General features: G+C 35.3%; 1 protein-coding gene across 1 annotated transcript; it reads left to right on the top strand.

The window, feature by feature from the left end:
• Positions 1–7,452: 7,452 nt before the first annotated feature.
• Positions 7,453–11,049, top strand: rasd4 (rasd family member 4). Its single transcript, XM_067382777.1, has 2 exons — positions 7,453–8,082; positions 9,381–11,049. The coding sequence occupies exon 2, from the start codon at positions 9,796–9,798 to the stop codon at positions 10,420–10,422; it is 627 nt and encodes a 208-aa protein (XP_067238878.1). The 5' UTR covers positions 7,453–8,082; positions 9,381–9,795; the 3' UTR covers positions 10,423–11,049.
• The last annotated feature ends 2,369 nt before the right edge of the window (positions 11,050–13,418 follow it).

Consider the following 13,418-nt stretch of genomic DNA (forward strand, 5'->3'; position numbering starts at 1 on the left):
AGCATTAAAATAAAATGGCAAGATGATAAGTCAGTGTTTTCATTCAAGCCAACATGAAACATTGTTTGAACCTCATTTCAGTTCTGTAATGTAAAAACAGGATATTTAATGACAAAAATAAATTTCCAATCTCCATTGGAAATATTGATGGAATCACTTTCAGAAGAATTTTTTTTTTCCAGCTGATGAATGATAAAAACAATTTAAGCCAGTCAGAATCCATCCTGCTTTAAGGAGCCGGAGCATTTAAAGCGGCAAACAACAAAACTAAATAAACAGAATATAATAATATACACTGAACAAAATAATAAATGCAACACTTTTGTTTTTGCCCCCATTTTTCATGAGCTGAACTCAAAGATCTAAGACTTTTTCTATATATACAAAAGGCCTATTTCACAAATCTGTCTAAATCTGTGTTAGTGAGCACTTCTCCATCAACCTCACAGGTGTGGCATATCAAGATGCTGATTAGACAGCATGATTATTGCACAGGTGTGCCTTAGGCTTGGATTTGTGAACAATATTTGAGAGAAATAGGCCTTTTGTGTACATAGAAAAAGTCTTAGATCTTTGAGTTCAGCTCATGAAAAATGGGGGCAAAAGTGTTGCGTTTATTATTTTGTTCAGTGTATCGTTATAGTTATTGTTATTGGTGTGAACGTGCCTTAAAGCTAATGAATCTTGTCAGCTGAAAGCATGAAGCACGGTTCTATTTTGTCGCCATGGGAACGGCAATCCACAAATCTGTTATAAAAAACAACATCTTGAAAACAACACAGATAAAAGAAGTTATATAGACAGAACTCAAAACGCAACAGAACATGGTGATATTTTTGATACATTTGGCTCATTAGTGTGCATTGTATAACACAGCTGAATAAAATATTAATTTGCATGTTCCCATCTACCAATTGAATGGGTTATATAGAATAAGAAATGGTGGTCCTCTAGTGTATATGGCAGTTACAGCCCTGTACTTTCAGTCTGAGGAGAAGAAATGTTTTCTTGAACAACCTGTGGTATTTTTTTCAAGTGAAATTTTATAAAACATCACAATAATAATGAAAAATGTGCTGACTTTTTTCCTCATAATGACTCTTGAATTCTTTTCTGTTTTGTTGTTACTTGTGTTTGCCTTAAGCTGTGATATATATATATATATATATATATATATATATATATATATATATATATATATATATATATATATATATATATATATATATATATATCCCGCAGGGTCACAGAGCGGGAACTAAACAAAGACATTAAGACAGATAGAGGCCAAATGTGGCAATTCACTGGAACTGGATCATTGCACTCACCTCTAACCCAAATCAAAGAAAGCACAGAGCATAATTGCTATAGGCCTGAGTTAGATAATACTATTCGTGTCAAAACAGTGTTTGCTTTTTGTGAAAGGTAAACTAAGCCACAGTAAGTGTGCAACAGAGAAGGAGACCTTCTTTAAAATCCATTATGGTTACAGTCAACATTAAAATCAAAATCCGTCCTGCTTTTTTCAATGCCCATTGCTGATGTTATTGTGACTTATCAGTGTTAAGCCAAATAAGCCAAATATTACACTTTGATAGTGTAATATTTCATTAAACTCTAATAACTTGCTCAACTTCTGAAACAATTTTCCTTTTTAGACATCTCCAGGTCCTCTTCTGGTAGCTGGTTTCTACCACAGAATAAGACATTTTTACTTTTAATCTTAGAATTACAAGTTTAAATCTCACAATTCAGAGAAAAAAATAGTTAGAATTGTGAGATATAAAGTCATAATTGAAAAGAATTCTGAGAAAAAATTCAGGGCTGTCAGGATTATATGTTGAATGTTGTTTTCTTCCTAGTGTCTATTGCTGCACCCCATTTTGCCTATTTATACTACACCCTAAAAGTATGTACTCTTTTTATGAAGAAAAAGTACATACTTTTGAGTATGTAGCAAAAGAATATAGACCAGCTTTGGGACATACTATCACGTCATACAATTGCATCTTTAACGGACACTCTGTCTCATCCTTTCATCATAAACTTGCCTGTCAAACACATTGTCACAATTAAAATCCTCCACATTTAATTTAATTTCCTACCGTATCAGAGAGAAATGCAGTAGCACGTTGATCTACAGCCGTGGGTCTTTCATGTGGAGAACTCTCCTCATATTAATGAATAATGATGCATTTAAAAGTTCATGGCCAAACAGATCTTTATAAAAGTCCACATTGTTATTGCAAATTAAATATACCACTGATAACATTAAACAATATTTTTATCAGGTAAAACTTTGATTTATAGTCACTCAAACCTTTATCTAAACCTCTCACCATCGGCCGCACATATTTGCCATGTTTTTACTTTTAAATTTTAACAATTTTTACTCATGTTTGTAGTTTTGAACCGAATCCTCATCCAAAGTGCAATGGATTGTTGGCAATATTAGCCGTTATAGAGCTCATGGATCCACACTTCGAAAATCTACTGGAAGTAGTAGACCATGCAGGGACTTCTGGCATACTCTTTTCAACATACTATGCTTTGGGACACACTTGTAATCTCACATACTATTTAGGATAGATAGTACATACATTGGGACGCAGGGTAAGTTTCCTGTGTTTGCTTTCAGTTTAGTTCCTGTCTCTTTAGTTACTGCTTTTTCTTGTTAGTTACCTTGGTTACTGATTAGTTCCACCTGTGTCTTGTTTAGTTCACTCCCTGTTTTAGGTTCTCTGCTGATTATTTAAATGTATGAATTGTGCTCTTATGAAAACTCTGAATTGTGAGATTAAAACTAGGAATCATAAGAATTAGAGTCCGAATTGCAAGAAATAAACTTTTTTTTATTTTGTTTATTCCATGGCAGAAACAAGCTTTCATACTTTTGAGATCCTTCTCTCTAACTACTTAGCATCATTCTGGGATGAAGAAAAAAAAAAGCTCCACAGATATGTCAGAATATAGCAGAAGTATGCAAATAGTGTTTCATGTAAACATCTGTTTGTATTATAGGCATCTGAATGAATATATGCATAGTTTGCAGCAGATAATATACTGTACATATACATTTTTATTAACTGGAAAGTACTTTTGAAATATCTTTGTAATTTACTGTTTCAGGACAAGTATTTACTTATATAAGCATAATGCTTTATAGCCTGAAAATGACACATTTTTAGTCTTTGAAAAGCGATACTGTATGTACAGCTGATTCAACCAACCATGAAACACAATCTTCTAAAGTTGCATTACTTTTTTCATGATATTCTTCTACATAATATTTACTAGATTATTTGAGAAGACATCTATTACTGTTTGACCTCCAAAGGCAAAGGTTGCTCTGAAATATCCAGCATAAACAACATGGAGAAAGCTGCCTGTGAAGGGCAGGCTGTAAACTTCAAGATACAAAACCAATATTGCAGTCGGTGTCTCTGTTGCCAAGGGGAGTGTGATAGCATCTCATGGATATTCATGTGGAGGAGGAGGAGATAACACTGGCAGATTTACAGTGCAGTCAGTGTTGTACACTCATTTGAGTTGAGAGCAAAATCCATCCATGGGGTTGGTTGCTATTCCTGTAGCATTCAGCTGTGCTAATCCATACATCTACAGGCTATGTACTCAAACCTTGCCATATCTGCAGTGCTAATAGCAGTCCTGCTGTCACTAAGCCTTTCATGATTACAGACAAGCTGACGAGTCCAGGTTTCTGATGATCCACAAAGGCTGATTCAAGCCCCACAACAAAATCACTATCTGCCATTTCAGAGTCAAACTCATGTTTGATTCATGTGCCAGACTCCCCCAGAATATCAAGTGACTGTGGCTACGTCTTCACAAATCTGGAAAACGCATCTTTTACTCTAAGTTTTGGTCTTTAGTCCACACTGAGATGGTGTTTTTATCCTGGGCTTTTTAAAGAAGCTCTCTCAAATAGATAAATCTGAAAACAGCATTTTGTCATTGTTGTGTGGACTGTGAAAACGTACGCATTTGAAAATGATGACGCATGTTTAGATGGTATTTTTGTCCTGCAAAAAAACTCTTTTTAAAAGACACTTTCCCAAGTGGATACATTGGTGAAAAAAAAAAGAGTATATGTCTAGTGTCTTCAAATTATAATATTAAACATTGACAGTTTTATTTACATCCAGAATTTTTAGTATGATCTCAGACTTTTGAAGCCTGCTGTGTGTGTTGATCAAAGTGTTGCACATTGTGAATTACATGAAATCCGAAACGGATCAATAACAGGTTCAGTTCACAGAGTGTAAAGGGCCCTTAGGAGCTTGCTGTGCAGCACAATCTCATTCGACAATCTCAATGCTCTATGATACACGTCTTCACATTATCATCTGAAGGACGAATGAGCAGAAATGCAATAAGATTGCAAAGGCACATCTAATCATAGAGATGAAATCCAAGGCAGAATCTTACATTACTGTCAATATGGTGCTCAATATGTTGGAACTGAATAGGAATCACACCCAAGTTCTCCCAAGAAAGTTTTACATTCCAAATCTCAGTTTCTAAAACTACACTGCACATTCATCTATACAAATTTTACACTGATGAACCAAAAACATGGCCATTCACAGGTGAAGCAAATATCATTGATCATAACCAAACAAGGCTACATATTAAGGTCTGGGTAGATAATATGATAAAAGGTTAGTTCACCCAAAAATGAAAATTCTGTCATTTATTACTTACCCTAAGACCTTCGTTCATCTTCAGAGCACAAATTAATATATTTTTTTATGAAATCCGATGGCTCAGTGAGGCCTGCATTGCCTCATAGTGACGAGAAACTTAGATTTTTTGGTGCACAAAAAAAGTTAACGACTTTATTCCACAATATCTAGTGATGGGCGATCTCAAAACACTGCTTTATGAAGCTTAACGAATCTTTTGTTTCGAATCAGTGTTCGGAGCGTGTATCAAACTGACAAAGTCACACCCTCCAGTGGTGAACCATTGACATTTCGAAACACTTAAGATGTAACGAAGTTTGGTTTACTGAAATCAGGTCACTTTGGCAGTTTGATACACGCTCCTAACCACAGATTCAAAACAAAAGATTCGTAAAGCTTCCGAGCTTCATGAAGTGCAGTGTTTTGAAATTGTCCATCACTAGACATTGTTGAATAAAGTCGTTATTTTTGTTTTTTTGGCACACAAAAAGTATTCTCGTCGCTACATAACATTAAGGTTGAACCACTGCAACAACTTAGCAACTCAAAAGCCATCTTTGATTCAGAAGATCAGCCACTATTAAAGGGTAAAACATTAAAAATGGCCAAAACACATTGCTGTGAAGTCCAGCTTAAACAAGCCACATGTGGTAAACTGATTTAGCCCGGTTAAGCTTTAAGTTTCACTGTGATATTCCCATAACTTTTCTGAACTGTTGTACTCAACGAGGGAAATATAGCCAGAAAGCAGTACCGATACAGACATTTTTTACAATGTGATCTAAACATGATTAAACATGATACTGTCCTTAAAATATGATCCAAAATTATTTTCAAAGAAGGGAATGTCACAGCATAACAGCATTAAACAAAGTTTACACATATTATATTACACATATTAAACTACACATACTGTAAGATCAATTAACCTATTAATAATATAAAGGTGATGAATGAGGATATGCAAACTAGATGATACAATGATAAACATGTTATATATATATGTATATATATATGTTTGAAAAAGTCAATTACAGTCATCTAATATCTAAGCACAGATATGGAAGATATGGAAACACTTTCAACTTTTTCAAAGAAAAACAGTTTAAATTATATATGAATTTCACAATGAATTTTAGATTTCCCAAGGAAAATAACAAAAAGAGCCCAGAGTCTGACTACAGTCCTATTACTCCTGCATAAAGAATGAGTCAGCAAAGTCTATCTTCCCTCCACACTTCTATTTCAGGCTCAGAAAAGTCAATAGAAGGTCTTTCAAGTGAGCATAACACTCCAGCTTTCTTATCATTTGTGGTTTCAGACCAAATGCTCCTGAATGATACAAATCCAATTAGGCCACATGCCTTCAGAGCTACTGAAACTAGGTCATTGGTAAAGAAGGTTTTGTGTGCAAATAAAAGAGTACTCACGTTAACTTTTCTGGATGAGTCATTTGAGTTAGTGTCCGGTGGGCTTAGTTAAAAAAAAACGAGCCCCTCGTCTTCTTTGAGAGTTTCTGCCCATGAGGCAGATGATGAATGTGCGGCCGCAGTGGACTGCTTCAGCAAAGTGAGAACGATGATGTGCACAGTGCTCTCATTACGACAAATAATCGTCAGCTTGATCTGCTTCTCTGCAACCCCAGTTGTAGGTCATCTTAAAATGCCTCTTATGAAGAAATACATGGTTTGCTCATTTGTGCAGTAATTCAATTCAATTCACATTTATTTGTATAGCGCTTTTCACAATATCATTTCAAAGCAGCTTTACAGAGAATGCATGTCAACATTACAATTTAAAGAATGCAGTTAGCAAATAATGTAATAATTTAGGCAATTAATTTACAATCACTGTTAGCAGTTTAACTGAAGGTAGAAGCAATGAGCTCCTGGAAAAACGAATTACATATTAACAATAAATAGGATATATAGAAATTTGGGAATGTGCATGTTGATCCAGATGATTTCGTCTTCTGAAGTCCTCGCAGGAGTTGGCGCCGTCTCCTCATAGGTGTTGGTCATCTGAGGTCTTCTTAAGAGGCTGGATCCAAACTGAAGCTGATGTACTCTCTAATCATCTCGGGACGAGTGTCAGAAAAGCAAATGGAGAATAATTAGCATAGCTGCTGTTCATAACATTAAGCAAAGATAGCTTAATGTGCAGTTGATCTGATATGAGATGCGTTATGTGAATACTTGGCTAAAGAGATGTGTCTTTAATCTAGATTTAAACTGGATGAGCGAGTTTGAGCCACGAACATTATCAGGAAGGCTATTCCAGAGTTTCGGAGCCAAATGCGAAAACGCTCTCCCTCCTTTAGTGGACTTAGATATCCTAGGTACAACCAGAAGTCCAGAGTTTTGTGATCTTAAAGAGCATGAAGGATTGTAGGGCAATAGAAGAACGGTTAAGTACACAGGAGCTAAACCATTTAGAGCCTTATAGGTCATTAGCAATACTTTATAATCAGTAATCAGTCAATATCACGATATAGTTCAATTTTCAAATCGCAGAGGCTGAGATTTCAGTAAATATATAGGCTACACCAGTGTTTCTCAACTCCAGTCCTCGGGACCCCTGCTCTGCACATTTTGTATGTATCCCTTATTTAACACACCTGATTTAGATCATCAGCTCATTAGGAGAGTCTGCATGAACTGAATTGAGTGTGTCAGATAAGAGAGACATACAAAATGTGCAGAGCAGTGGGTCCCGAGGACTGGAGTTGAGAACCACTGGGCTACACTACCACCTTCAGAGTGAGGCATGTTGTTTTTGTAGTTCATGATACAGTGTTTCAGAGTCTCAGAATGGCCAAACGATACTAAGATTGGCAAGGAACGGTTCCAGTTGCATTTCCACTCAATCCTGATATGGCATGGCACAATTACAAACCGTTTTTATTGTGCAATTTAGGCTGGGTTATTGAACTTTTTTTGAAAGGCCCTTTGGAAAAAAGATGAAAGGGAAAATATACATCTGCTATAAAAGTAGGCAGCTACTGTGCTATTGACCCAGTATATGAATGGACATTCAGAATAAGTGTGCTTTTGAACTGAATTGGCCCCTGCTGCAGCGGAAACACTTTGCACAACTGTTCTATCGTCAACTTATCCTGCGTAACAAAATGCAGATGCAAGTGGCTGACACATCACAGTGATCCGCCTGGGTCAGATGTGTCATTTCAGCTGAAGCTGGTCTTTCAGCTAACATCCACACTCAGCACTGGAGATGGTAAATATAAAAGAAGATGAACAGGAATAGGATCTTTTGAAGAATTTTACCCGGTCAACACATGCCTTGTCTGTCAAGATTTAAAACATGAAACTATGTTTATTTGACTTGACAAGTGAGGAACTGCACAGATAGAAACACTGTATCCTTTATCTTCTCTTATGTCACGGTCTCCTTGTACTATTATGTATGAAAAGTATTAAAGTGTCACATGAAAAATATAACCTGACACTTGACTGAATATGGGGTTGGGCAATATATTGAATGTTCATGATATGTTTATGATGAGATTCCTGGTGATATGAAATTAAGCAAAAATTAAGAATTTTGAATTATAATGATTTTAATTGTCTTTTTGTAAGTTTCCTTAAAGGGTTAGTTCACCCGAAAAATGAAAATAATGTCATTTATTACTCACCCTCATGTCGTTCCACACCCGTAAGACCTTTGTTAATCTTCAGAACACAAATTAAGATATTTTTGTTGAAATCTGATGGCTCAGTGAAGCCTCCATAGCCAGCAATGACATTTCCTCTCTTTCCTCACTTCCTCCGATCGTTTCGTGTCTTAGGACATCAATGTGTCGTCACAAGCCACAGGGTTTAATTTGGATTTGCCTATGCAAGTTTTTCGACTCTTATTGATAGAGTTCCCATTCACTCCCATTATTTGACTGACAGACTGCAACGGTTGGAGTTAAAAATCATAATTTGTGTTCTACTGAAGAAACAAAGACACCTACATCTTGGATGCCCTGGGGGTAAGCAGATAAACATCAAATTTTCATTTTTGGGTGAACTATCCTTTTAAAAAAAAGTGAAGAAAAAAAACTCAGTATCATGGTGGTTTCTATACTAAAACATAGAGAACATCCAAAATTGAACCCTGTAAGTGACAGATTTGAACTGTGCACAACATAAATAACACCCAGTAACTGAAGAACATGAGAGAGTCGCAATTTTTGAACTGGGATTGCCTACAATACAACAAAACAAGGTATCTTGGAAGCCAACGTGTTAAGAATAACTCCCAAAGAACAAAGTTATCCGAGTTTTGAAAGAGAGCTAGTGTGCAGTATAGATAAGCATGCTGCCATTTAGGTGACTTCTAGCTTTCAAACCTGCTGCAATAATGAATTCACACACAATCTTAATCAACTAGTATTTACCACATAGTATTTTTACAGGAGTCAGATAATATACTCTTAAAAACAAAGGTTCTTTATTGGCTTCTATGGTTCTATGAAGAACCTTTAACATCCATTAAACCTTTCCATTCCACAAAATGTTCTTTATAGTGGTTTTTATAGTGGTTCTCTAGATTATTATACATGTTTCTTTTAAGAACCATTAACTGAAAGAAGGACCAAATATGATTCTTCTATTTCATTGCTGCAAAACCCCCCTTTAGGTTCCTTAAGATGGACTATATACACTGCAGGGAGATACACATACATGCAAATATACAAACTGCCAAAATGCTCTAGGCAAATTAAATTCACACATTTAAAACCTTGACAACCGCAGTATCCAAGGCGCAAAACACATCTGACAGCTCTCCTCTACATCACCTCTCCTTCAACAACGAGAGCTTGTATCTCATCTGCATAGTGTTTTGTCATTGGCCAATGATTTAACAGCAGGAGATGCTGCTGCAAGCTGATTGGCTGAGCTCTGTAGAGGGCTTGGAATCCCTGTCATTGAGAAAGGCCATAAATAGGGCACGAGAACACACAAAACACAGATGCAGCGGCAACCATTCAACATTTCACATGCTCTAACACTGCCACAATCCAAAGATCCACAAGTTTGAACTCTTCGTACTCTTTGAACTCTTCGCTTGCGTACTGGGAATCATGTCTCTGGAAGTCAAGGAAAAGACAGAAGTGCGATTGGTGTTCATGGGAGCGGCAGGTGTTGGAAAAACAGCCCTGATTAAACGTTTCCTACAAGACGGCTTTGAGCCCAAACATCGGCGCACAGTGGAGGAGCTCCACAGCAAGGAGTATGAGGTGGCTGGAGTCAAAGTGACCATTCACATCATGGACACGAGCGGAAGCTACTCCTTCCCAGCCATGCGGAAGCTCTCCATCCAGACTGGAGACGCCTTCGCCCTGGTCTACTCCGTGGATGACCCCGAATCGCTAGAAGCCGTCAAGAGCCTGCGCGAGGAAATCCTGGAGGTCAAGGAGGACAAGTTCACACCCATTGTAGTGGTGGGCAACAAGACAGACAGACTGCATGATCGAAGGGTGTCCACGGACGACGTGCTGGCGAAGGTGGAGCTGGACTGGAACAACTGCTTCCTGGAGGCCTCGGCAAAAGAAAACGAAAACGTGATGGAGGTGTTTAAGGAGCTGCTCCAGCAAGCCAACCTCCCCAGCCGCCTCAGCCCGGCTTTGCGTCGTCGCAGAGAGACCTTTCCAAAGGACACGGGTCTACGGCCGCCTATGAACAAGACCAACAGCTGTTCAGTCTCCTAAAGCCGGCAAGAAAGAGACAATTGAGAATGGAAAGGGTTGAGTTACTTCTCATTGCAAAGCAATGATGTGGAAGGCTCTTTTAAAGCACACAAAGATGCTTCTGTTACATAGTGAAACTTCCCATAATCCTGCTCCAAAATAAGTATCCTCCGCAGTGATGAAAGGAAAAGAGACAACGATTTCAGACAAAGGGGAGAATGATCAAAAGACAATGAACTGTTGCATTTGTGCAAAGAATCTGTTGAATGTTTTGACAGTGATATTGAGTTCCTGAAGTTGAGTTGTGTATTCTGTGTACGTCAACATTTAATCATGTATATGTTAGAATATTCTGACTTTAATGCTCCAGCATTGCAATATTGCAATGTCAAAAATGTTTACTGATATAATTTGACTGTATGGCATTCATTGGTTTACAAATCATGGCACCAAGTATTAAAGTCATTGTCTATTGTTCAGATGCATACCGTCAGAATCTGTGCTTGACACTTTGCACATGCACTTTTACTCTGTCGGAAACTGCAATGCACTGATATCTTTCTCCATTTTTTGTCTTTTTTTTTTGTGTAACTTGATTTTTCTCTCCATCTTTTTTATGTAACTTGTAAAAGAAAAATAAATGACTAATTACACCTCAAAGGGTTCTGGCAGCAATTATGTTGAGAGAATTTAAAAATGTGTCAAAGCACAATGCAAAAAAAAAAAAAAATCTTTTTTCTATCTATATACAAGAATTATGTTACACCTGTTGAAAATATCTATTCATTCTTTAGCGCTACACTTCACAAAAATGATTTTCTTACACAGTATTTTTAATGTTTTCCAATATAAATATTTAAACATTCTTAAACCAAGACACTTTTAACTGAGATGCAAAATGAGATCGGATGTAAAGTCTTGTTTTGTGAAAAAGTATCAAAATTAAAGTTAGTTTTTACTTAAGATAAGAACAAATATCTGCTTATGGGGTCAGGAAAAAAATAATCTTGCTTTACTTTTAATTTAAGTTTATTTTTCTGACCCTACTGGCAGATATTTTTCTTGTTTTGAGCAAAAATTCTTTTTCCCCCCCTGAAAAACAAGACTTAAAATCTTAAAATAAATAAATAAATAAAAAGCAAGTGAGAATCATGTACAGTGTTTTTAAGAATAATGTAATAATAAAAGACTTAAAATAAAAATTATAAGTTTACATGTGCTGGTTTTCTATTATATATATATATATATATATATATATATATATATATATATATATATATATATATATATATATATATATATATATATATATATATATATATATATATATATATATATATATATATATATATATATATATATATATACAGTACAGTCCAAAAGTTTGGAACCACTAAGATTTTTAATGTTTTTAAAAGAAGTTTCGTCTGCTCACCAAGGCTACATTTATTTAATTAAAAATACAGTAAAAACAGTAATATTGTGAAATATTATTACAATTTCAAATAACTGTTTTCTATTTGAATATATTTCACAAAGTAATTTATTCCTGTGATGCAAAGCTGAATTTTCAGCATCATTACTCCAGTCTTCAGTGTCACATGATCCTTCAGAAATCATTCTAATATGATGATTTGCTGCTCAAGAAACATTTAATGTGTACAATTGTACAAAATATTTGTGTACAATATTTTTTTTCAGGATTCTTTGATGAATAGAAAGTTCAAAAGAACAGTGTTTATCTGAAATCTAATCTTTTGTAACATTATAAATGTCTTTACTGCCACTTTTGATTGATTTAATGCATCCTTGCTGAATAAAAGTATTCATTTCTTTAATTTCTTTTAAAAAAGATAAAAATAAAAATTCTTACTGACCCCAAACTTTTGAACGGTAGTGTATAATGCTACAGAAGCTTTGTATTTCAGATAAATGCTGTTCTTTTGAACTTTCTATTCATCAAGGAATCCTGAAAAAAAAAAAAGAGTACACAACTGTTTTCAACATTGAAAATAATCATAACTGTTTGTTGGGCAGCAAATCATCATATCAGAATGATTTCTGAAGGATCATGTGACACTGAAGACTGGAGTAACGATGCTGAAAATTCAGCTTTGATCACAGGAATAAATTACTTTGTCAAATATATTTAAATAGTACACAGTGATTTTAAATTGTAATAATATTTCACAATATTACTGTTTTTTTACTGTATTTTTAATTAAATAAATGTAGCCTTGGTGAGCAGACGAAACTTCTTTTAAAAACATTAAAAATCTTAGTGGTTCCAAACTTTTGGACTGTACTGTGTATATATATATATATATATTTTTTTTTTTGTAAAAGCATCAATATATTGCCCTCAAACTAATTTCAAGTATTTAAGAAGAGAGTTTTAAGATCATAAGAAATAAATTTAGCTAAGTGTACCCAAACTGGGTCCAGACTGCTAGTAATATTATCAAATTTTTCATGCAAACTATATTTTAATCAGTCCTAAAATCCAGAAGGCAACCATAAAACCTATAAAACTAACCATTAAAAAAGTATGCCTAGTGCATCCTACAGGAATTGCCAAATGTTGCCACCTTGTGGTGCATAGACTGACTTTGAGCTTCTCACATCACCTGCTATGGGTATAATATGCAAAGAATACAGTGAACAATAAAAGCGAGGAGGAAATGTGTGCTGCATATAACAAAGGCTTATTATCGCTCACACACCTAACAGGATGTAAGTTAGTTCCTAAAACATTTAGTGAATGACTTATTGAAATAAAATCTAATGCCTGTTTTATGCATGCTATCTGCAGCACTAACTGCATCAGAACATTTCACACTGACAGACTTCTGTATAACACTGCTGTGCTATACACAAAAATAAAATGTGTTACAACATTCAGCAATCTCTTTAATATTTAAAATAAAAAATGGTTATCCCCACAGGATTGTAGTATGAAATCCAAATTACAAAAAAAAATAAGATTTTTAATATTATGTTTATTTCTTTTAAAAACT

The sequence above is a fragment of the Chanodichthys erythropterus genome, chromosome 3, assembly GCF_024489055.1.
Source record: "Chanodichthys erythropterus isolate Z2021 chromosome 3, ASM2448905v1, whole genome shotgun sequence".
NCBI lineage: Eukaryota > Metazoa > Chordata > Actinopteri > Cypriniformes > Xenocyprididae > Chanodichthys > Chanodichthys erythropterus.

Coding starts and splice junctions, on each gene's coding strand:
- rasd4 (XM_067382777.1), top strand. CDS start 9,796: ATGTCTCTGGAAGTCAAGGAAAAGACAGAAGTGCGATTGGTGTTCATG.